Source organism: Aspergillus clavatus, genomic scaffold (assembly GCF_000002715.2).
Source record: "Aspergillus clavatus NRRL 1 1099423829791 genomic scaffold, whole genome shotgun sequence".
Lineage (NCBI taxonomy): Eukaryota > Fungi > Ascomycota > Eurotiomycetes > Eurotiales > Aspergillaceae > Aspergillus > Aspergillus clavatus.
In genome coordinates this window covers 428,482-451,891 of record NW_001517108.1, presented here as the reverse complement: position 1 = coordinate 451,891, position 23,410 = coordinate 428,482, and the positions used below count along the sequence as shown (strand labels likewise).

The 23,410-nt window shown below is 51.5% G+C and overlaps 6 protein-coding genes and 2 non-coding genes across 8 annotated transcripts, besides 14 other annotated features; 2 read left to right on the top strand and 6 right to left on the bottom strand.

Annotated features, from left to right (window-relative positions):
- Window positions 1-373: 373 nt before the first annotated feature.
- Window positions 374-1,525, bottom strand: ACLA_069280 (uncharacterized protein; the record flags this gene model as incomplete). The annotated part of the gene is made up of 1 exon (XM_001275323.1): window positions 374-1,525. One exon carries the CDS (start codon window positions 1,523-1,525, stop codon window positions 374-376), a length of 1,152 nt encoding a protein of 383 aa, XP_001275324.1.
- Window positions 1,526-2,132: 607 nt separating this feature from the next.
- Window positions 2,133-2,204, bottom strand: ACLA_069270. The gene has a single exon. It is a non-coding gene; the product is annotated as a tRNA-Glu (tRNA).
- Window positions 2,205-3,020: 816 nt separating this feature from the next.
- On the top strand, window positions 3,021-4,169 carry ACLA_069260 (putative NAD binding Rossmann fold oxidoreductase; the record flags this gene model as incomplete). Its single annotated transcript, XM_001275322.1, has 2 exons — window positions 3,021-3,347; window positions 3,429-4,169. The coding sequence occupies 2 exons, from the start codon at window positions 3,021-3,023 to the stop codon at window positions 4,167-4,169; spliced, it is 1,068 nt and encodes a 355-aa protein (XP_001275323.1).
- A 380-nt stretch (window positions 4,170-4,549) lies between these two features.
- Window positions 4,550-4,574: a microsatellite.
- A 348-nt stretch (window positions 4,575-4,922) lies between these two features.
- On the bottom strand, window positions 4,923-5,936 carry ACLA_069250 (inositol oxygenase; the record flags this gene model as incomplete). Its single annotated transcript, XM_001275321.1, has 2 exons — window positions 4,923-4,979; window positions 5,046-5,936. 2 exons carry the CDS (start codon window positions 5,934-5,936, stop codon window positions 4,923-4,925), a joined length of 948 nt encoding a protein of 315 aa, XP_001275322.1.
- A 576-nt stretch (window positions 5,937-6,512) lies between these two features.
- Window positions 6,513-6,540: a microsatellite.
- A 135-nt stretch (window positions 6,541-6,675) lies between these two features.
- Window positions 6,676-6,702: a microsatellite.
- Window positions 6,677-6,702: a microsatellite.
- A 300-nt stretch (window positions 6,703-7,002) lies between these two features.
- Window positions 7,003-7,035: a microsatellite.
- Window positions 7,004-7,035: a microsatellite.
- A 430-nt stretch (window positions 7,036-7,465) lies between these two features.
- ACLA_069240 (putative glycerol dehydrogenase) lies at window positions 7,466-8,642 on the top strand (the record flags this gene model as incomplete). The annotated part of the gene is made up of 4 exons (XM_001275320.1): window positions 7,466-7,529; window positions 7,594-7,890; window positions 7,966-8,346; window positions 8,443-8,642. 4 exons carry the CDS (start codon window positions 7,466-7,468, stop codon window positions 8,640-8,642), a joined length of 942 nt encoding a protein of 313 aa, XP_001275321.1.
- Window positions 8,364-8,401: a microsatellite.
- Window positions 8,643-9,027: 385 nt separating the features above from the next.
- On the bottom strand, window positions 9,028-11,337 carry ACLA_069230 (uncharacterized protein; the record flags this gene model as incomplete). The annotated part of the gene is given in 4 exon segments (XM_001275319.1): window positions 9,028-10,359; window positions 10,463-10,713; window positions 10,724-10,951; window positions 11,052-11,337. 4 exon segments carry the CDS (start codon window positions 11,335-11,337, stop codon window positions 9,028-9,030), a joined length of 2,097 nt encoding a protein of 698 aa, XP_001275320.1.
- Window positions 9,416-9,453: a microsatellite.
- Window positions 11,338-11,503: 166 nt separating the features above from the next.
- Window positions 11,504-11,526: a microsatellite.
- A 94-nt stretch (window positions 11,527-11,620) lies between these two features.
- Window positions 11,621-11,648: a microsatellite.
- Window positions 11,649-12,375: 727 nt separating this feature from the next.
- Window positions 12,376-15,882, bottom strand: ACLA_069220 (uncharacterized protein; the record flags this gene model as incomplete). Its single annotated transcript, XM_001275318.1, has 1 exon — window positions 12,376-15,882. The coding sequence occupies one exon, from the start codon at window positions 15,880-15,882 to the stop codon at window positions 12,376-12,378; it is 3,507 nt and encodes a 1,168-aa protein (XP_001275319.1).
- A 1,032-nt stretch (window positions 15,883-16,914) lies between these two features.
- Window positions 16,915-16,939: a microsatellite.
- Window positions 16,940-17,298: 359 nt separating this feature from the next.
- Window positions 17,299-17,328: a microsatellite.
- Window positions 17,300-17,328: a microsatellite.
- A 2,229-nt stretch (window positions 17,329-19,557) lies between these two features.
- Window positions 19,558-19,586: a microsatellite.
- Window positions 19,587-20,744: 1,158 nt separating this feature from the next.
- Window positions 20,745-20,854, bottom strand: ACLA_069210. Its single transcript has one exon. It is a non-coding gene; the product is annotated as a tRNA-Ser (tRNA).
- Window positions 20,855-23,410: the final 2,556 nt, after the last annotated feature.

The window sequence follows — 23,410 nt, the reverse complement described above, 5'->3', positions numbered from 1 at the left end:
TTTTTGTCTTAGCGTCAGATGCCAACAAGTTGTTTCCTTTTCGTGATTCAGCCCCGGTGTCAAGTTTCTAATACTGCTCTCAGCCCTATATTCCCCTTTGCTTTTTATCCACTCATATACTCTGTCGAATTTGAGGATTTCTTCTCCCCCTCAGCATAAATAAAAGGCTCTTTTAGGAAGGCCCTTGAGCAGATAAACGAACATGTATATGGTAACAAGCTGAACGTCGATTCGCAAGTTTGCTTGTCCCAAAAGGCAACATAGATGAAGGTCAGGAACAGTAACTGGCCAGTCACTATTAGAAGTGTAGAGTGCAGGAGATGATGACGTTTGGGCAATTGACTCGCCAGCGTAGTTGCCCCATAATTGCCGACTATCGCATCCCAGGCAATCTCATTTGCTCCTCAGCGTACTCCTGCTTGATGACAAGAGAGTCACGAGGGGGGGAAACCTCGCTTCCCATCGAGGATGAGGGTGAGGAAGGTAGTGACGGGAATGGCGCATCATTTCCTGCCGGGTTTGAGTCAGGGACTCGAACATTGCGAGCTGCATGCGCTGAGGACTCACACTTATAGACCAAATAAAAAACTGGATCCTGGTCTGTTTTAGAACGAAGCTGTGAATTCAATGCACCGCGCCATTGGATTTGTGTGGACATTGGAATTGTAATTGGTGGCAGTTGCGCCGATCGAGACATCACAGTGGACGGAGGGCGATATTCCAAACGATGGGTGGTAAAGCTGTAGCCACATTGGGTTTGGACGATGGATAGCCAGTGAGCGAAGTCGAGATCGATGAGCCGAGGTATGTGGTTTGGGTTGCGAGCTTCCTCGCTCGTGAGAAGCTCCTGCATCGAGCAGAGCCCATGCCGGGCTGGGTTCACTTCGTTCAGAACCCAGATATTATGAGAAAGCAGGTCTGGCTGCTGTGGAGGCTGAGGGGGAGACGGTTGCGATGGCTGTGACGGCGTTGTCCTTTGTCTCTTGTTCGGCGGTTCTACAACTGGCTCTTCCACAGGGGGAACTGTAGAGCCGGTATCATTGACTGCTGTGAATCTCTGAACGATGTCGTCGTTGCTGGGTACACTATTGATAGGCGCAGGGCTGGTGGGTTGACTGATTTCAGGTAGAGGTACCTGCTCAACCACCTCACCTTCGTAGCCAAACCCCGGCACCTGCTCGCTGGTGCTTGCTGAAGGCTCGATGGCCAGGTTCTGCCGCTCGCGCGCCTGCTGAAAATGGATGTACTCATTCTTGATCTTGTACGCCATTCCCATCAATCCGTCCATTCGAGTCGCACTGAAGCCCGCATCTTGGACGAAGGTCGGAAGTCTGTAAAGGTTTGACTCGAGGAACTCCTTCAACTCCGCCCTGGCCGCCTTTGATTTATATGCCTTGTTGAGTTTGTCATGCGTTGCCATCAACTCCGTCAGAGCCCGTCTCAGCTCGGCCAATTCTTGGCCCGTCCCTCCCAAGTAGCTTGCGAACAGCTTCTGGTTCCAATTGCGAGGACGCGGTGAGTCCATGATGGATATGGAAGTGAGGGGTGGAACGGACGGAATGCACAGGAACCTGGTTTGACGAGCTGGAATCTATTAGAAATTAAAGCAACGGAGCATATAGAACTATGGGGTAGCGGCCAGCTTACAAGAGACGATAGACAAGCAGATGTGAATGGGTGTGCCTTCCTGCCTGCTCCGGTAGAAGGAACGTTTACGAAACGCGACAAATAATCAAGAGACGAAGCTCCTGAGATGCGTGGAGATGAGAGTAGTTATGGGATGGATGGCACCAGGTTCATCAAAGATGGTTAAGCGCTCAATATGCCATTTCGAATACTCATAGAAGCCAATGAACTGCATCAAGCAGGTCGAATAATAATAACAAGCAGTTCAACTTTTGGTTGCTCACTCACAATAATAGCTGATCCTTTGCGGAGCGATAGGGACAGCTCCGGCGGTGAACACGTGAATAGACCACACTATCAAGATGATCCATACCATAGATCCGCTCTTCCAAGGAAGGATACGCAAGAATAAACAACACCAGAGAACCATTGACAAGAGGTGACAGCCAAAAAAAAAGAACTTATAGGAGATCAATTCCGTAAGATAAAAGGAAACGAAAAGAAAACTCCGTTGCGGGGAATCGAACCCCGATCTCCTGTGTGAAAGACAGGTATGATAGCCGTTACACTACAACGGATGCACGATAAGCATTGTTTGTGCTGCTTGACTACAGAAGCCTAACCTGGAGTCTACGGTCTAACAGTACAGCGCTACTCCGTCTTCAGGAGCATCATCCTTGCTTCCTTCATTGGCTATCATGATTCATGAACATCGGTCCTGCAGTTGATCAAGGTAGGTTCCGAGCCAGACTGTAAGGGCCCAGACGCACGCCGAATCTGAACGAAGCTAACTGACTCCTGCAGGACGATCATAGTACAGCCATCTAAGCGGAGAAAGTGGCTTGGTTCAGGGATCCAGTCGTGGAAGCATATCCAGGATTTGTACGTAGTATGATTTCCAGATCTCCAGAGTCTCCAGAGAGTCAGAGACCCCAGGAAGTCCTTTTCCGACTTGTTCTCCGCCTGTAGACATGTGCGGGTACTATCTGATAGTATTATTGGCAATAGTATCCCCGGAAATGATGGTCCAGGATCCAGTTTGCAATGTCTGCGCGCTGAGTTCCTGATTCCTAGCGTAGAGCATATGCAGAATGTGCCAGTTCGCGGTTGAATCTCTCGCTTTGGTCGAGTCAGTGGGGACTTGGCCAACTTGACTCTGCTCGCTGTGGGGTGTTACAAGTCGGTGCTCGTGGTCCGAAGTTCAACCAGGGAGACATCGCGGTCTGCAGTTTGCAGTGCTCGAAAGAGATCATCGCAACGGATTTAGATCTCCTTTCAACCTCGCTTAGGCGAGAGTACTTAATCTCTCGCGTCCTTCGTTCAGCACTGGTCAATTGCTGGAGCCTCTCCAGGAGCTACATCTTTTTTTCTTTCTTTTTATATACACAACCACTATGTCTACCAGAAAGTTGAAAGTCGGCTGCGCAGGCCTGGGTCGCATGGGCAAACGCCATGCCCTAAACTTTCTCCAACGGACCCCCCGGGCCGAGCTGGTTGCTGCCAGCTCCCCGGATGATATAGAGCTGGAGTGGGCCAGGGTTCACCTGGCCCCGTACGGCGTGAAGCTCTACAAGAACTACGATGACATGCTCAAACACGAAGGTTTGGAGGCCGTAGTCGTGGCCTCTGCCACGGCTGTGCATCCGGAGCAAGCAATCAAAGCAATGGACGCCAATAAGCATGTCCTCTGCGAGAAGCCATTGTCTACCAGCGTTGAACTCGTCCGTCTCTTCACCTAGTCCTCGTGCACTATACCACCGCTCCCCCATAGAACTGACCTTTTCCTCCTCCGCCTCACCTAGTCTCAAGCCGTCCTTGACGCAGCCAACAGGAAGCCCGAGCTCAAGGTGATGTGCGGGTTCTCCCGCCGCTTCGACGCCTCCTACCGCGATGCCTACACCAAGATGTCGGCGGGCACCATCGGCGCACCGGCCGTGATACGCAGCCAGACATGCGACAAGCTCGACCCGTCCGGCTTCTTTGTCGCCTACGCCGAGTTCTCCGGCGGCATTTTCGTCGACTGCTCGATCCACGACATCGACCTGGCGCTGTGGTTCCTCGGCCAGGACAGCAAGGTCAAGTCCGTCACCGCCGTGGGCATCACGGCCGTCGAGCCGGACCTGCGCAAGCACAACGACCGCGACAACGCCGTCGGCGTCGTCGAGTTCCACAACGGCACGATCGTCTACCTCTACGCGTCGCGCATGATGGCCGCCGGCCAGGAGGATACCACCGAGATCATCGGCCCCCAGGGCAAGCTGAGCATCAACACCCAGCCGGCCATGAACCTGGTCAACGTCTCCGACAGCTCGGGCGTGCGCCGCGAGATTCCCCAGACCTACTACGACCGGTTCGAGCATGCGTTCGTCACGGAGGCGAACGAGTTCACCGCCTCGTGCCTGGATAACACGGATGTCCCGCTGAAGCTGGAGGGCGCGGTGCAGGCTGTCCAGATCGGAAGCGCGCTCCAGGAGTCCATGATTACCGAGCAGAAGATCTTTTTCGACGCAGAGGGCAACCGTATCAACAAGTCGAAGCTATAGACATGATATATCCCGCATGCCATGTTCGTGTCTGTTTGACTCTTTTTTTTGGGGGGGGGGGCTGGTTTCCGGTGTCACTTTTGTCCATAGATTCGCCTGCTATATCAATGAATGCTACCCTGGGTACTTCAACATCATCAAGTTGCATACTTCGTGCGGACTCGATTTTTCTCAACCAGAGTGTGTTCTGCAAGATCCACGATCGACATTGTATCGTCGTTGGCATGCTCTGCTGTTCGAGGCAGATGGGAATGCTCCTTAGTTCCCCGCCACTCATTCGGAAACTCGTTTCCGATGTTCTTGAGACGTACTTGAGTATGAAGGGAAAATATCAACGTTGACAAGCTAAGGAGGTCAATTAAGTGATGAAAAATTATCAAAGAGAGAGAGAGAGAGGGAGGGAGAAGATATAAACAAGGAGGTGTCGTTGTCAATTGTGAGTTCTACACAGAAATAGCATCAAGTAGGTATACTACAAAAAATGATCGAGTGCTTGCATGGTTGGCATAATAGCCAGATTCGAGAGTAAATTGCATAGATTTGCATCTATCTAAGATCAAGTCTCTTTCGCCAAAAAAAAAAAAAGTAGAAAAGTATTCATGCATTACGCATTAAACAAAACTCGTTAAGTCGTCGCTTTCATCACAGCAGAAGTGCAGAAATTCTATCAAACATACAAGAACGCCATTTTTACAATGTGAATACACACCCAGTCAGACCCCTCAGAAAAAAAGATAAAGAAAAACACGCTGTCTACCACTTGATCACCTGGTTGGGGAAGTATTCGTCGATGAGCTCGAGGTAATAAGGCTGGGACAATGTTAGCAAAATGTCAGGTAGTAGAACGGAATAAGATTGAGGAGAAAAAAAACTCACCTTCAGTTCCTCGATAGAGGGAACATCGTCGCTCTTGCTGTAAAGGTCGTAGGGGTTGAACGCCTTGACGGCCTTGAGCATCTCGTGATCCTTTTCGTTCATGAATTCATGGTAGGCGCCGGCCGAGTGCCAGGGGTAGAAGGAGTGGTAGCGGACCATGGCGAGGGCTTCGTCGGGGAGGGTGGACTGCTCCTTGACGACGTGGTAGAGGTACTCGTCATGGCCCCAGGACAGCATCATGTTGTCCAGGCCACAGCCGGGATTGTAGATCCCAAACTCGGTGCGGTAGATCTCGTTGTCGTAGTCCGGGTTCTCCTTGAAGGACTCCTTGCCATAAATGATGCGGTCGTCAAAGGCACAGCCCACGGGGAAGGTGTCGCCGACAACGTCCCACTGACCCTTGGCGTCGAAGAAATACAGCAGCTTGCCCAGATCGTGGATGAGGCCGGTCAGCTGCATCCATCGAGGCTTGCCGTCGCGACGGATGGCCTCGGCCGACTGGAGCAGGTGTTCGATCTGGGAGAGGCTGGTGTCGGGGTCGGACTCGTCGATGAGGGTGTTGAGCTTCTCGATGGCCTCCCAGACGGTCATCTCGGCGCGGGTCTTGGAGTGGAAGTCGTTACGGGCCTTGAGGTTGTAGGCGACGGTCTGCTTGGTGTGTTGCTCCTTGTAGAAGTTCTTGACACGGTCGCACGCATCCTCGTACTGGCGGAACTGGGTCTTGTCCTTGTTCTTGTCGAACTCGGACTCTTCGTAGAGGCCCTTCTCCTGCTTCATCTCCGCCTTCAGCACGTTGACGGTATCGATAGCATCGGAGAGATCCTCGAGAACCTGGCCATCACGCTTGGTGTTGAACATGGGGGTCTCTGGGGCGAGAGCGGTAGGAGCCATCTTTACTCGTGAGAAGAGAAAGTAGATCGGTAACTCGTTTTGTGCCGTCTTCTTCGTTGGGATTCAGTGTGAGTTGAGTAAAGGAGAGCTGATGAGAGAGGTGTGAGGAAGAGAACGATGAGTGATCGGGCGTGATTATATATGGATGAGTGTGTTTCATTCACTGCTCACAGTGGTTCCGGAAGACTGGTATATATTGATCTTTGAGCAGTGAAAGAGACAGAGAAGGAAGAGAGTCCATGCCGATGGCAAAACCAACAGCCGACGAGGAATTAATCCATGTCGAATATTATTGCCCGAGGATTATCGCACATCCCACATTCCCATGACAATGAGGATGGGCTGATTCGAGACAGAGCGAAGTCTCTACCGGCATATGTCTGGTTTCCAGATAGAGAGTTAGTTTAGGGGGGGAAGTTGGCACCGAATATACGGATTCTGGCTTCCGCGTTCGTCTTAGGATTCACTACACAGTAGATAGTTAGATGGTTAGATAGAGCTCAGATTGATTCAGCTCCACAGTGGCAATCATCTCCGAGTCTCACTGTCTCAGATTAACGATCAGTCTGGAGTAGTGGAGACAGACTGGAGACAGACTGGAGACGTCATGTTGAATTCCGTGGGGGAACAATTCGGATTTCGGTTGTCGCAGCTAAAAGAGTAAAGACGGTTGAGGATTTTGGTTTCCGAGGCTTGTCTTGTCGACTTGCATTCTGCAGAATGATGGAAGAAAAGGTTATGATCTGATCTGATCTGATCTGATCTGCGTGGGATGAGTGCAGATGAGAGGTGATCGATCACTCGGCTGTCAAGGAACCCAGAATGCGAGTTATCTGGCTTTCCTAGAGAGAGGCCTTTTTTTCATTCTATTCTGCATTATTCGTCGCAGCGGATACTCCCGTCGAGGGACTATAGCACTCAGGGTGACTGGATGACTGGGTGACAGTGCTGGAACAAGAGGTTTTAAATCGCTATGGGGAAATAGTCACTAGATCGACCATCGTCAGTCTCATTACTCATATTTGAAAAGACTCTTGGAAGCCAGAATACTCAACTGGAGGATACCAAAAGAAAAGAAAAGAAAAGAAAAGAAAAGAAACAGATGGTTGTTGATGGAGGCAAGAGATGTTTACCAGGTCAAGTTCTCATAGGAGAAGAAGATTCTACAGATGTCTCCTTTAATAATAGATACACAAACCCCTGAACAATAGGCATCAAACAATGACTTCTTTTAACATCATCACCACCATCACAACACAAGATGACTCGATTCAAATCCCGTGTGTTTCGCCATCAACGCTCTGGGCGACTGAACTGATTGATGGAGAAACAGACGGTTTTTGTTCCGCATTTTGGCGCGGGGGCGCTTTAGAGGGGCATTTGGAGCTGTTGTCTCAGTCTCCGGTCGTCTCTCTCTCTCTCTCTTTTCCTTCTCTTTATTATCCCCCTTCTCGCTGTCAGGTTAACTAAGAATCAATCTGTCTTTCCGCCAATTTCTTCTGTCCCTCAAAATCAGAAATTCATTCCTCATGGCTGTGTACGACACTCGTTTCAAGCTGAACACAGGCGCGGAGATCCCCGCCTTAGGACTCGGTATGTACTGCTCTTCCACTGCAAGTCTGTGGCCAGAAGACTCATCTGCTGACCTCCCGTTCAGGAACATGGCAGTCGAAGAAAGGAGAGGTCGAGAGGGCGGTCAGCCACGCCATCTCGGTGGGATACAGACACATCGATACTGCCTTCTGCTACCAGAACGAGACGGAGGTCGGCAACGGCCTGAAGGAGGCATTGGAGTCTGGAAAAGTCAAGCGCGAGGATCTGTTTGTGACCACCAAGCTGTGGTGCACATATCACAGCCGAGTTGAGGAGGCCCTGGACATGAGCTTGAAAAACCTCGGCCTGGACTATGTGGATTTGTACCTGATGCACTGGCCCTTGGCCATGAACCCCGAGGGTACGGCCTTTACTTACCCTCGACCTCCCTGCCTTATATACAATTTGTTCTAGAATAAGTCTAATCTTAAAACAGGCAACCACCACCTCTTCCCCAAGCACCCCGACGGCTCACGCGACCTTGTCCGCTCCCACTCCCACATCACCACCTGGAAGAGCATGGAGAAGCTCCTGGCCACTGGCAAAGTCAAGGCAATCGGCGTCTCCAACTACAGCAAGAGATATCTCGAGGAGCTTCTCCCCGCGGTCGACGTCGTCCCTGCCGTCAACCAGATCGAGAATCACCCCTCCCTCCCCCAGCAGGAGATCGTCGACTTCTGCAACGAGAAGGGCATCCACATCACCGCCTACAGCCCTCTGGGCAGCACCGGCAGTCCCCTATTCACAGCAGCGCCCATCGTAGAGGTCGCCAACAAGAGGGGCGTCAGCCCCGCGAGCGTCCTGCTCAGCTGGCACAGTACGTTTCCTACCATCCTTGTCTTTTCTTTTCTTTTTTTTTTTCTTCTTTTTTTCCGTGGGCGACAAGATACTGACTTCGCTTTGCTTTGCGCAGTTGCCCGTGGCTCGTCCGTGCTCGCCAAATCCGTCACGCCTGCTCGTATCGACGAGAACCGCACCAGTCTGATCCGGCTGGATGACGAGGATATGGCTATTATTTCCAAGTATACGGACGAACTGGCCGAGAAGAAGGCCTTCCAGCGCTTTGTCTATCCTCCATTCGGCGTCGACTTTGGCTTCCCCGATAAGTCGTAAAGCGAGTTGTTCCTTGGCCGGGGCGGCAAGGGCTGTATATAATGAGTAAATGACGGTCTCGTTTCGAGGTCCTTAATCATAGAAAGACGTTCTTCCTCCAGGGTAAGGTCTCTTGACCGAACTTGTATCAAACGGTGGCCACACAGATAAGGATGGTATGCTACTTCTGACCAACTCAGGGAAAAGATAGATACATCCAACAGCAATCCTTCTGTGACACGAAACAGAATAAGAAGGAGACTCACAGTACACTTCGCCAACCGTCCCAACACCACAGTCAACCCCAAGTCCCCTAGGCCCTCAATCCGAAGCGTCGCCTACTCATCCATCATCTATTTACCATCAGATCCCGAACAGAATCCTCCCCCCCCCCCAAATCATCCCATCACTCCTTCTTATCACTAAGCACCCGATGCTTAACCATCACCTCCCCAACCGCCAACCCAATCCACTCCCTCTCCAACGAAATCTCCAACGACACCGTCGCCTCCTCCTCGCGCGCATGCGCAAACACATTCCGCGACGTATAAAACTCCGCGTACCCCAGCTCCAGGATCTCACTCGGGATTTCCTGCTCGGCATCTACACCGGCACCGGCACCTCCGGTCTGCGCGCACAGGCGCGCAAACGCACGCAGCGCCTGCAGCCGCCGAGTCTCGCGCTCCAGCACGATGGCCTGCGCGAGATCGCTCGAGAGCACGCGGCGGGCGTTCATCTTCACGAACGCGGCTCTGAGCTGCGCGTAGGGCAGGCAGACGAGGACGGCGGAGGTGGTGACGGTGACGGTGACGGTGGCGGTGACGGTGGCGGTCTCCGGGCCGCGCTTCTCTTCTTCCTCGGCGGTGCTGAAGGAGCCGAATTTGACGTCCGCGAGCTTGGGGTTCGTGAGCGACGGCGGAGCGGTCGTGTGTAGGTACTCTGGGATGCGGTCGGGCATGCCCTTGCAGTGGGCTTGGGGGTAGAGAGTGAAGTCGCGGGGCATGTGGCTGATGACGAAGTCGAGGGCTGCGGCGAGGAGGTGCGGGGCCCACTTTGTCTGGAGCTCGTCGGTTGTGTCCTCGGGCTGGTCTGCGGCTTCGGTGCTGTTTGTGGGTGTGGAGGATGTCGGCGGTTCTGTGGGGGCGGGGGGCGAGGTGATGACGAAATTGGCGATGCAGAACCCAAAGTAGAAGATCAGCTCGATGTTGTCCCAGGTGATGTTCTCCACGATCAGCTGGACGCCTGTCTCGACCATCGCGCGCTGCTGCAGGAAGGCTCCAGAGCTGGCGTAGCACATGGCAAAATCCGCCATGGCCGTGTTGATCGGATACGGAGACATCTTGATGTTGTCCTCCGTGTATCCTAGGCTGGCGAGGGTCATGGTGCGGAGCCGTTCCTGGCTCAAGAGAGGCAGGCCGTAGAGGTTCTGGAGGGCGACCTCAAACGCCTTGAGCAGCAGAAAATTCTCGCCGGCCAGCGCAACGATCTCGAACACCCCCTGCGGCTGGCTTGTCGATGCCCTCAAGAGAGAGGCGACGAACGGGCTGCGCGCAATCAGTAGCTTGTGTGTGCGGATGGTGATGGGCGGGAAGTGATCCTTGGTTGACTTTAAAAGGAAGCGCGAGTCGTGGAAGTCCTCACTATCGAAGAGGCAAAGGAGGTACGTGGACGTCGCCAACAACTCGTTGTCATGCGTAGCTATATCGGCTTTCTTCTTCGTGGCTGATGGTGACCCGTACTCAGCAACCCCAGAACGAGGACAAGGACAAAAAAAAAAACCACAACTCGATAAAAAAGCGACTCACCTCCTCCGTTTACTTGTAAAGACCGCGCTTCCAAACCCTGATGAACTTCCACATCCTCCCCAACGGACCAGTGGCCGGCGGGCCCCCGATGAGAAACCCTAGCCAGCCCCTCAGGTCTGCCCATCCACTGCGGTAGAACCGAGGGTAGCCCATGGTAAGCCCCCGGCGTCCGATACGCTCCATTGACATACGCGCCTGTCGAACTATACGCACAGGTGCAGCAATCGCCAGCATGATGAACGCAGCAGCACGAGGGCCGACGAGGACACGCACAGTCCAGCCGGGCCCTATGCACACAACACGCAGGATCGAACCGGCAGGTCGCCGTCCCGTGGATCTGGCAGTATGGCAGCGCAGCCTGGTCCGCGGCAGGCTTGCCGGGATGCGTGTGTGGCGCGCTCTCGGCACGGCCGGCGTCCTCGGCGGGCGCAGCAGCAACAGACGGGGAGAGTAGCGTAGGAGCCGAGCTTTGCGCAACAGAGAGTGTTTCCTGGTGGTTTGATGCATGGGTGCTACCATAGCCATCTACATAGCAGGCCAACCTCGACTTGATTAGAGAGACGTCCACGTTTTGGATCCACACTCCGACAACGACAGCAAAGACCAAGAAAAAGGAGAAACGTACTCTGTCCCAGACCCGTTCCAACCCTCTCCCCCCACGACGCCCCATCAATAACCAGCGGCAGACCCAGACTCTCCAGCCCAGCCGGCGCACGCACCTGCTCCTTGGCAGGGACATTCCTATACTCCGGCGGCGACTCGCATTTCCGCTGCGCGTTCGAGGCAGCCGCGTCGTCTTCCGCCGCCGCCTTGTTCAGCTTCTTGTCCTTCTTTTTCTTGTTGGCTTTCTTCTTGTTCGCCTTGCGGGTTTCGGCGGGGCCGTCGAGCTGGGGAAGGACGAGGGATGCCATGAGGGGGACGGAGCAGCAGGTTCTGGACAGGGTGATTCGGGCGCGGGGGTTGCGGTGGTTGTAGGAGGGTTTGCGGTGGGGGGGTTGGATGCGGAAGTGTGATGGTAGGTCTGTGAGGCAGATGGAGTGGCGTCGGCGCATAGCCTTCCTTTTCTTTTTCTTCGTCTGTTGTTGTTGTTGTTGTTGTTGGGGTTGCTCCTTTCAAGGACTGGGTTGGGCTGGTCTGGGTGGGAAGACAGGCGAGAAAAGAGATGGGGGAGGTTTGGGTTGCAAAGGGGGGGATAGAAGAGAAGAAGAAGAAGAAGAAGAAGGAAGTGATGTGAAGGGGATGGTGTTCTGACATGTTGAGAGTTCTTTTCAAGTCCGTTATTGCTTGGTCGCTGTAGCGATGTGAGCACCTCACACTTGGTTCTGTTGGGAGGGAGGGAACTGTTGTATACCTTGTCTTATAATGCACCCAGATCGATGTGTTGGCAGGATTTTAGCTAGCTAGCTTGTACTCTTTGCATGGAGTGCGTTTACCTTCAGTGACGGAGTTCCTAGCCAGAGACTATTTCTAGTAGAGAGATAATGAGGCTATACGAAATCAGGGTACATCTTCACCACGTGATAATTAAGTAATATCTTAAGGCACAAACTGTCACTTACTCCATACATCTCACTTTCCATGACTTCTACTGCAGAGAACAATCAATTTTGTAACAGTGCTATATTCTATAGTCTATATTTACAACATGCTGTGGATGATGCAGTTGATACAATGATGAAAAGGAAGGACTACTTCAGTGAAACGGGCAAAAGAAAGACAACCTGGCTATAAACCATCAATCCCAGTATAAACATCACATCCGCTCAACATGAAAGCAAAAACGCAGTTGGTATATAGTCGTGGGCAAGTCGAAGATGTATCCAGAACCAAGGATCAAACCATAAAAGAAAATATCTCAAGGAGAGGTGGAGGTGAAATCGGATGTCAGGTGACGAGAGTAGGAAATGTGGAAAAAAGAGAGCGTGTCAGGAGAGATGATCCAGGAGGGTTTAAAACATCCCGCCCTCCATGGGGATCTTGGGCGGATACTGTGGGACAGCTGGTGCTGGAGGAATAGGCGTGGCAGCCATCGCCTGTTGCCGGGCCCTGGAGTTCAGGCTGCCACCCTCGCTGGAGGTCTTACGGAGCTTGTTGTGTCTGGACTTGGGCCGCTTGTCGTTATCGTCGGAGAAGTTGCTCTGTTCGTCTTGCGGATCACTGGCGACCGAGGTGGGATAGTACGACTCGCGCTTTTCGCCCTTGAGGGCGCCGAGGATTGTCTGGGTGGTGGTCTGGCGCCGGCGTCGCGGATTCATGGGTGGGATCGGAGGCGTCTCCATGCCGTTACTCAGACTAGCGCCCGGGGGGAGCCCCACGGTTGGCACATTGGAGGTGCAAGACACGAACGTCGGCTCGGAGATCTGGGTCTTGTCGATGACCCGCTTTTGGAGGCTGACGAGGCCTGGGGCGCGCTGAGGCAGAGTATTTCCAGCGGCGACGTGGGAGGTCGTTGACGGGTTCGGAGACATCTCGTACAGAGGTGGTGTAGCGTTGGCGGAATAGGGAGCGATCGGTGATGGTCGCGGGGAAACACCAATGATGGATGGCGTGGTGGACGGTGGAGGAAGGTGAGGGGGCCGATCATTAACACTCGATGTAGCAGATCGACTTTCACTCCGGTATCGTCCAGATGCGGCCGATGAGCTACGATCAAAGGAAATGGAACGGTCGTTGGCCTCAACTGACGGGCGAGTAGAAGATGGGACCGAGGGAACAGACCGGGGATCAAAAGGGGGAAATGCCTTTGGCGAGCCGGCAGCATCTTCTTGCAGAGTTCCGAGATCATCTCGATCGCGGAATCGACTGCGGCTCTTGGAGCGGCCAGACGCATCGGAGCCCGAGCGGTCTCGGCGAGACCTCATGCTCGAATGCGGCGAAGCTCCACGGCTGCGGCTCGACTCACGGGAGTCTTCATGACTGCTGCGGCCAAAGGCCGCCATTCTGGACCGAATGGACCTGTCCACGGCAATCTGTGGCGAGCTGGTGTTTGCGTGCTTTGGTAGATTGAAGGGCATCTTTTCCTCCTCCTCACGCCAGAGCTCGTCCGGTACCAGCGATGGAGTCGACGCACTTGCGGGACCGAACAGTTTAGCGTTCTTGGGCTCCTGCCTGCTAAAGAAGGGATGTTTGGGGTTCTTGCTCTTCAACAGCGCAAATGCATTGCCAGGTTTGGCTTGTGGGGGATAGTCGGGTGTATGGCGTCCAGAGATCGGGCTGGCTGATCTGCTCTCGTTTTCCGCGAAGCCTCTCAGTTTCTCCTGGACCTTTCGGCGTCGCTCCGCGAGCTCAAGTTCAAACTCTGCCCGTTCCTGTTGGGTTTCGATACTGCCTTGGCGTCGATGCTTGGATCTCAGTTCCTCTTCCCATGATGGAGTCTTTGAAGTGCCCTGCGAGTCGATTGAATGCTCCCCATCAGTCGACGAGCGTTGAGAGGGCCCATCTGACATCTCTGACCCGTCGGCGATGGATTTAGCACCAATCTCTCCCTCATTGGGCTTTGGTGGGAACGCAGGAGAAAGCGGTGCAAGGTGGAAGGACGACCGGTCACTGTCACGCCGCAGATGGGCGCGGACTAAGCCACTAAGACCTAGTCCAGACGGTCCCAGGGTGGGCGAATCAGGCTTCTCGGGAAGCTTTTCCTCTACGTCCGCCTTGCTTGGTCTTTCCGCCACATCATTCTCTGCGATGGGCTTCAGATCCCTCAGATCGGAAAATCGCACTTCGGGTAGGGGGTTTTGCTGCTCCTCCGGCGGAGACGAGGGCCTGGACGATGGGCTGGACCGGAAAGCAGGGTGCACAGCGTCAATCGCGGCCGCAACGTCCCTCGCATCGAAATGGTCGCCTTCACCGTCAGAAATGTCAGGGCTGGGGTTAGCAAAGGACGTTCCATGCGTGGGGCCGGCTGGAGAAGCCTCAACGCTAGGGGCGAGGGCGCTGTTGCCTGGACGCTGAGATTCACTATAATGCGAGGATGCAGAATCTGGCCGAGACCGATGGCTTGTGTTTGAGAGACCCCGAGAACGTCCAGGCTGTTCGGGCGGGGTCACTCGCCCTGGTGGTGACGGGGCTCGTCTGAGGGGTGGTGTGCTCCTGCCCTGGTGCATCTGCAACTGACGGCGCGTGAACTGATTCTCATCAAAAGCGGATTTGGGTTTGTTGAAAAGGCCCATGGCGGTGGCTTTTCCACGATCGTCCGGCTGTAGAGCGGCCGCCAAGGCTCCTACCTCCTCGTTCTCACTGACAGGAGGGCTCAACGGGGGCGCGCCAAAGCCTGGCATCGGCTGGGCTTTTGGTTCCTCGGGCTCGTTCTCGAGACTGGGCGGATTTGGAGATGTGGCTGAGGATGGAGGACTGGTCGGGCGGGGTGCGGAAGCAGTTGGCTCCGCAAGGGAGAGTTTCTGAAGTCGGTCGCGCAGGTTGGTTGCGCTCCGGGAATATGATCTATTGAGGACTGGCAATTCTGGTGTACCGGCCCGCTGGCGACTGAGGCTTTCCAGACGATGCAAAGTATTGCTCTGCTGGTTCTGTGTGGTTTGCGCCAGACCTTGCCCGTAGAGTCTTCGAGATTTCACCGAGCCGCGCTCGGAGGCCATGACCCCGGTATGAGCTGGCTTGGAGGCCTCGTTAGCATGAGGAGTCCCCGCCTGCGATGGGGAGCTTGCAAAGGACGGATCTTCGTCGATAGAGGTAGCCGCGGTCGACGTGCGACCGTACGCAGTGGGTCCCGACGCGGTCGAAGATGAGTTTGTCCGCTTCATAGAGGATATACTCGAGATGAGGTCCTCTGATTCTTGCACCAGGGAATCTTGTTGGGCCTCTTCGGCCGCACGCTCCTCCTTCTCTTTGAGTCGCAAGCGCTGGAAGGTGGATAGATTCAAGTCATGCTCATACAGAGCACGTCCCATAGGTGCCGAGCCATTTCCCTGTTTAGAGGGAATCTTATAGACCTTTTGTCGTCCGCCGAAGAGATTGTTCCCTTCCGCCCGTCGCGCCCTGCTCATGATGCTCTCGTTGTGCGAACGGTCCTCATCGGTCCCGTCACCCCCGTCGCCAGCCGAGATGAACGAATCTGTGCGGCCTCCGTGGAACGATGGCCGACCATCAATGGAGGCCTCGTCGATATCCGATAAAGGGTTGGGATGGTGTCCGAAAATATTCAATTTTGAGGCACGCTTGGGGAAAAGCACGCTATCGTCGCTCGCTTTGCCGATTAGCGAGTCCGGATCGTCCTGTTCCCGCAGCATGCTGAACCGTGCCGACAGCTTCGGCATCAATAGACTGGTGCGGAAATCATCTGTGGAGGGTAGAACACTGGCCAGATCGAGCTCCGGCTTTTCCTCTGGTTCCGGTCTCTTAACCTTCTTCGTCAACTTGGAGGTCAGCGATGTGGGCATGGGCTCTATCGGCTCGCTCTCCTCCTTCACTTTCTCCTTCCTGCTCTTGCGAAATCGATTCATGGTCGCGTCGTGTGGTATAAAAGAATGGGCGATGCCAGGGTGAGGCAGTGTGAGCGCAATCAAATACGCGGGTTCGAGATAGTTCGACGGGGATCTGCTGATAGGGAGATCGCTCAGGGTCGAAAAAGGATCATGGAATGCTACGACATCAATGATTACGAGTTAGAAACAGGAGTCATTGAGATTCGAGGAGGTTCAACTGCGGTAAATAGATAAGGGAAGGTGAGAGAGTGATGGAACGACGACGAGGAGGCAAACGATATGACGAGGAGAAAGCAAGAAGGCGACGACATACAAGATATTGAAGAACAGAAAATATTGTTGAAGCGAGGGGAATGGGAATATCAATGGATCGCAGTTAGGGATGCATCCCCTGGATATGGGACGGCGGACTCCGCAGCAGCAATAATCAGTCAGTCCGTACTGGCTGGCTCTTCCGTAGTTTTTTCCTCGCGAATGGACAAACAATTGTGGACACTTTTTGAGAGCAGGAATGGGCCGAGATGCAGCAAGTGGAGTGTCTGAGAGGTCACGAAGTTGGTTGTAAAGAATGAAGCTGGTAGTAGTAGGTAGTTAGGAATTGGAAGATTGCATGAGATGCGTGAATGTGGCTGCAACGACGACGACAAATGCAGTGTTGAGTGTGGCGGAGGAGAAGTAAGTATTGTATTGGTATGGTTTGCCGGCTCGGTACGAGAGAGGTACGAGGTATATAGCCTAGGTACCTATAGGTGGAGGAGGCAGTCTGGAGAGTACCAAAAAGAGCGAAAGAATGGGTCGAGAACAATGGATCTGGAATGGCTGATAGATCAAGGGTTGAGAATTGGGCTGGTAACGATTGACAGAGTGAGAGAAGAAGAGGAAGATGGAGGATGCTGGGAAAGTTGACTTGGTGAGAAGCAAAGAAGATGGAAAGAAAGAGGAGGATCATGGAATTTTTCAACTAAATGCTCATGCTAATGCTAATAATACGGAGCGCTAAATCATGTGTTGAGACTTGAGACGAAATGAGATTTGATGATTTAACTAGAGGAGAGAGAGAGAGAGAGGAGAGAGAAAAAAGAAAAAAGAAGAAAAAGAAACGATCTGGAATTGATCGTCCAGTGGTTTTTCCCTTTTTCCTTCTGGAGGCTAATTTCCTGTCATTTCTTTTCGTCGAATTTCTAGCGCCTCATACCCAAACTATGGAGTCACTTTTTCAACTAGCCTGGGCCTCGGAGACATATCTCGGTGGCAGAGAGCTATCTAGTTAGGTATCTACGATCTAACAAGTATCTACAAGGGGGATATCAATTGGAAGAGCAGGTAGGTCTATCTCCTGTTCTCTTTTCATTATTACACAAGAAACAGACCATGGTCAAATCTGCTATTCAGCATCCAGAATCCAGAATTCCAGATTCATACTGAGTACTAGTAAACAACAACAACAACAACAACAACAACAACCCCATCAAATCCACCACAAGTCAAAATTAATTAATATAAACTGTGGGAAACCCATGGAAGACCCCAAGATACCGTACGGTACCCTATACTAGCGTGCATGTCCCTTGCAGGTCCCCACAGCACATCCAACACCAATCGGATACCTTAGTTACAGCGGGGGGGAGTGGTGTTTCAGGTTCCATACAGTCGACACTGTTTCATCGGGTACACTGACTACTAACTGACCACTGCTATGACTATGAGCCTAGGATGGTGGTAGTAGTAGTGGTTGGTTGAAATTGACGATGTATCGTTGTCACACTTGATAAGCCTTAAGTACCTAGTCTTGACTCTTAGGAAATATCAGGGTCTCTCTTGACTCAGGACTGAGACTCTTCAAGAAGATACTAAATGCTGAGGTATCGGTACAAGGTAAAATTACTCATGACTTCAGCCTTCCAGCCAGATCTGGTCATGTTTACGGGATGTGGGCCGCGTCTGGGGCTGAGGAATGGGGATGGCCATGCCTGCAGTGCAGACTGCAGAGGGCTGAGCTGGAGCCTCCAAGCCTCTCAGAGTTGAAGTGGGAAACAAATATAGTCAAGGATTGCTCTGCAGTCTGCAGCCTTTTGAAACCGCAGGATCTAGTATGCATGCAGGTTGAGATAAAAAAGAAAATAAGACCGCCATTCCATCGAGGACGAGGACTGGGGACTAACTATGGAGTAAATCGACCTTGGTATCCCCGATTGCTGGGACGGAAGACCATGCACGTCGGCGGAAATTGCTGATTGTGACCCATCCAGGTCTTAGACTGTTGACACGATTCGGATGCGACACCGTATGACTTCATGCGAGAGCTTAATCGGCGCCGACTACGACACGAAGAACATGTTATCGAGGACTTCAGGATAGATGCTCTGTTCATGTTGAACTGTTTGATCTTGAACTACACTAGTCTCTCAGGTTCCCAGTTTTTGCGTGGACTTTGTGTCTGTGTCTGTGTCTGTGTCCACTCACTAGACTCAGGTACTGTGCACTGTATCCTTACATACATAAAAAAAAAAAACGTCATCAATTTTCTTGGACACCGAGGATAATAAAAGGACTCGATATTATTCTAGAATACGGTGTATATATAAATACCAACTTTTAGCTCTACTGCAGACTCCCAGCCGTACCTTTCAGCTCATTATTGAAACAGTCTTCTTCTCCAATTGACAGGGTTGAGAGATAGCATCATACCACAAGGCAAGTCAAGGATTGTATGCCGAGTATGACAGGGATTCCGGCTATATACCTAGGGGAAATATCCCATAGGCGAAATAAGACCTCCTACTCAGCACTCTTACACGAGATTCCCTCCTACTCCGACTAATACTGATTACTGACCAAGGCCGTCTAGAATCATGATCAGAGGTTTTAGCCTCTGGGGGGCTTGCGAGGGATCGTCCTTGGCTGTATGAAGTTCGAGGCACCTAACTACGTCCCAAGCTCCCAAGCTCCCAATTGCATCTACCCGAGTGACGATCGAATATCGATGAACCGTTTTTGTGGATTAATGGGGTAAATGAACCTGTTGATCGGGAAGACGGGAACACCCAGGGAACTTCCATCGAGTTACATACTGTGTAGACCGAGAGAAACATGTTCTTAACTTCTTACTTCTTGTATCACCACCGCTTTGTCTCCCGTGGAACCTGAGACGGGACAAAAGGACGAGACTTTGGAACATCAAGTGATTACCCTGACAGCGGTTGGCGCTATAGGGTTATTACTATTTACTTGTACTCCGTGGTTGTGCCTAATCCTATCATAGCACTTATTGGTACTAATTCACTAGTCGGCTGGTCTCGAAATGAATAGAAGCTTAGATTCTACGGTATGGAGTCTACCGCAAGGTAAGGTAAGGGAGGGAAAATAAGAGGTCATTCATTTCAAGGTCTTTATTTATGGATCTTGACGTTCCCCCCCTTCGATGCCCAAGGTTGAGCTTTGAGCCCGAGACTGGATATCGGGAATGATCAACTGAAATGGTGGGATTATTTAGCATGAAACTGATAGTCGGATACCTCAATCAGAGTCAGGCAGGCTGGGACACGACACTATCCAAGTACTACTAGGTGGGCAGCGAGGTGGTTCTTCCCTTGGGAAATGACTGCTCCGTAGTCCAGATTGAAGATGGAAGTGGATGCCCCTGACTAGTACAAATGCGAGTTAGCGAAGTTATAGTAATTTCCCAACAGGTGTATGAGACTATGAGCCTATGAGCCTATGAGGCTAGGACCATGACAGTTTGGTTGTTTCATTTCTGATCGCTCCATACCAACATTACCAAGAGTTTATTTACCTGACCTACCTCTATAGATCACTTCGTGGTATTTTGGTATCCAGTTGAATACTCTGTAGGATAACGATATCAATGGAACAAGAGCGTTGATAACTAGCTGCATCTCTCCAACTCCCTACGGAGTATACAATAACTTGGTATCTCCCTTTGCCGATGGGTTGTAAAACGCCAATATCAAAGCTATATCTATCCTCCGAGCGTCAATATGGAGTCTCGTCCAGATCGCATATCCTCCATCTCATCTCCCCCGGGGCTGGACCGTCTCGGATCTTGGGTCCCTTCATTTCACGTCCCGGGACTAAGTAGCGTTCGGCTGAATGTGGCGGGCTGAGTAATTTCCTCTTACTTCGATTTGATGGGTCGGTAGTGGTACCAGTCGGGCTTCGCTTCTCTGTAGGATAAACTAAGATAATGTTGGTTGCTGAGAAAAGTCTTCTTTGACTTTGCCCATGAGACTGAGGATATTATCTATACTTTTTCTCCCGGAAAGCTGCCACATCCATTCTCCAGTAGTAACCCAGCCAACATTCACATTATCCCAGTATATCGACCTCCAGTAGTGACATCGTAAAATATATTGATTGAATCGTCTTCAGAAAATGACGAGTCGGATTCGGATTTTCCGCAGAACACACGTCCCCAGCATCTACGAGGTAGACTGTACTGTGTACACAGTGTAGGTATAATCCCCTGCGAAACAACGAACCGCCATCCTGGATCGTCGATAAAGAAAACAAAACCCTGCCAAAATCAAAAAAAAGGTATCAAATCAGTCCAGATGCTCATTCCGTTCAGTCCATGAATCGAGCAGAATGGCCACCGAACCAAAATATTCATTATTGGACAACTCTCCCACCCATCGCCCGCCGAACCGATCTCCGGGCGCATGCATTGATCAAATAAATCCAAGTCGCCAAACGCTTCAGACAGTGAAAAAATCGTCCGAAAACCATCAAAATGTAAATCAGGCGGGAAATAAAAGATCGGATCCCTCTTCCATCTCCTGCTCGAGTTCCTCCAGCAGTTCGTTAAGGGTACCGCCAAAATGCGGCAGCAACAAAAAAGAATAGGAGATTCAAAAACAAATCGACAAGGACGTGATTCGAACACGCGACCCCTAGGGGATTAGCTTACGATGTGTAGGAATGAAATTCCGCACATTCAAGGCTAACGCCTTAACCACTCGGCCACCTTGCCCTTTCTTGGATAAAGAAGGGAAATAAAATTGTTCAAACTCCATCTGAGCATTGCAAGTCCCTGGGATTAATGCGACCATTGACCGTCAGTGGTGTGGGAACTGGCACTCGCGCATGAGGTGGGAACAGGGGACTGGCTCTTTTTTTTTTTTTTTTTTTCCTTGGAGGAAAAGGGCCGACGGAGGTTATCAAAATTGCGTTAGAGTCTGACTGACAGCAGGGTAAATGATAACATGACACAGCAGCGCGGGTTGGGGAAAGACAATCAGACAGTCACCCAGTGGCCTCACCGGCATGTCTTATTAGAGCGATAATACGGTGGCGATGGCTGTTGTGCTCGATGCTATCAGGGAGCACTGTGTAAATAGTCATGGGAAGGAAACACCTGCCTAAAGCAAAGAATATGGGGTAGAGGTAATTTACCCAACCAATGCTTGCCTTTGCTTTCATGGGGATTGATGCACGAGTCGGAGGCAGCAGGAGTTTCAAGGTCACTATACACCATCTGTTAGCGGTTCGACCTTCGGCTAAGAATGAAGTAAGCTGTCCTTCACCCAGTTAGTCAATGACATAAAAGGCAGTCCATACCTGTCTCTTTGCAGCCATCCTGTGTCGTAGGTTGTTTGTGGACCTTCAATCATCCATATCAGAGGGAACAATGTAGCAAAGCTAGCGTGCTGGAAGGGCCTCGTCTTCAAGATAGAGTAAGGAGGACAGGAGGGAGAGTGTGGGAAGAGAAAAGAAGATTAATATGAGAGTGAATATCAATCAAGGCCAGATCGGAGCTGGGGGATCCGAATGGGCGTGATCTCCAAGGAACAAAGAAATTAAAAGACCTCTACGTAATGATCTCTGGGAGCAGTAGCAAACAAAAAGTCTTCAATATCCACATAGGGTTCTGTTGCCTTGGTGTGCAGTGAATGGGTCTACCACTGTGGCTGGGGTGGATATCAACAAAAGATCATGATGGATTAATCCATCAAGCACCCCAAAAAAATCACTAAGATGAGAAAAGCAGCATGTCAACTGGACGGAATCAATCAGGTCATGGCCCAATGAGAGAGACTTTTCATAGTCCCTGTCATAAAAGGACATGAGGTTGAAGGAATGAAAGAATGGCCTGACTTGCTGCCAGAACTTCATATAGATCTTCCTGTCTTATAACTGCCTGTTTCTCCGTCGAGCAAGCTACTAGAATTGCCCCCTCTCATTGCAATACAATCTATCTTCGATATTTAGCCAACATCTCCTCCAGCTTCAAATCGAGCGTGAATCATTCTCAGCGAACCTCAGCTTTCTTCCGTTGTTGGGCATACAAGCAGACCAGATCACCTTTTGACTCAGCACTTCTTCTCCTTCACACTACAGCTAGGTTAGCCCAAAAGTGGCTGTCTATGAAACTCACGATATCCAACCCAGAGGGAAATGCGTGTCACCATTGTGTGGGTCATTTGACCAGCGTATCCTGGTACCGGAGAATGCACCCATTGCCACAGTCGAGCTTGAAGGCTTCCGGTTCTCGATGTGCCTTGAGGTGGATGCCCAGAGGCGTATGAAAAAAGATCTATGCTCGCTCACCCGGGGCTTTACCCACCCTGTTGGAAAATAAGTGGCGGGACGCCGAAAAGATCGGTCTCCTTTTCGGATTTGTGGCACTCTTGACGGAAACGCCAGGAATCTGGTCGTGGTTTCACAGCACAGCTAGCACACATACAAAGATAGTGAGGCTGTACGATGAGGACCGGTAGGCCAGAGCCGAACAACGTCCAGGCACCACATTAGAGACCTTGAGTCCGGATATCCGGTTTTGGTTGCAAAACGAAGGGGTTCAAAGAGGACAGCAATATCCCCCGACTATAGGAAACAGGAGCAAGTTTGCCCGAGGCTATCCTCATACTGATGGTACTGCTTCCACATCGACCGGTCAGCGTGAAAGGGACTTCTCGGACTGAAACAGTGTCCCAAAGTTTGAAGAAGGCAAGGAACGTTCTTGACAAACGCACCATTGAGGGACGGAACGATCGATGGAAGAGTCGGATCCCGAAGGTGACCATCATGGTGACAACGACGTGGATGAAGCCGGGTAGCGAGGCGCTCCGGCGATGGGCTCCTGATGAGAGCTTGGCTCGTTCGCAGTCTTCTGAATATTCGAAATGTACACTGCATTGAGCACATGGTCTCTGCCTCGCTCCCTGCCTGTCGAGTGACAAGATGTTGCATGGCTTCAAGATTCCTTGTTCGTCAACTTTTGCAAAGGGATATGAACGGTTTCACTGTGACCTTTTGCCATGTTCTGTCTGTTCTCTCCTAGATTGTACCAGTGAGACTTGCTTGTTTGTGTTATAGATTATTCTGCTTTGTCTCATTATTCTTTGCTCAGATGTCAGATTACATCAATCTCCAGAATCATGCTGTTTTGAATGCTTCTTTGCACTGGAGAGATACTCTGATAGGCGACCGTGACTCTGATCTTCATAGCTTGTCTTAAATTCCTCATCGTAGCCTCTATATTTCAGACTGTTCCGGGGATGCTCCGCAAAGTGATATATCTTCACGT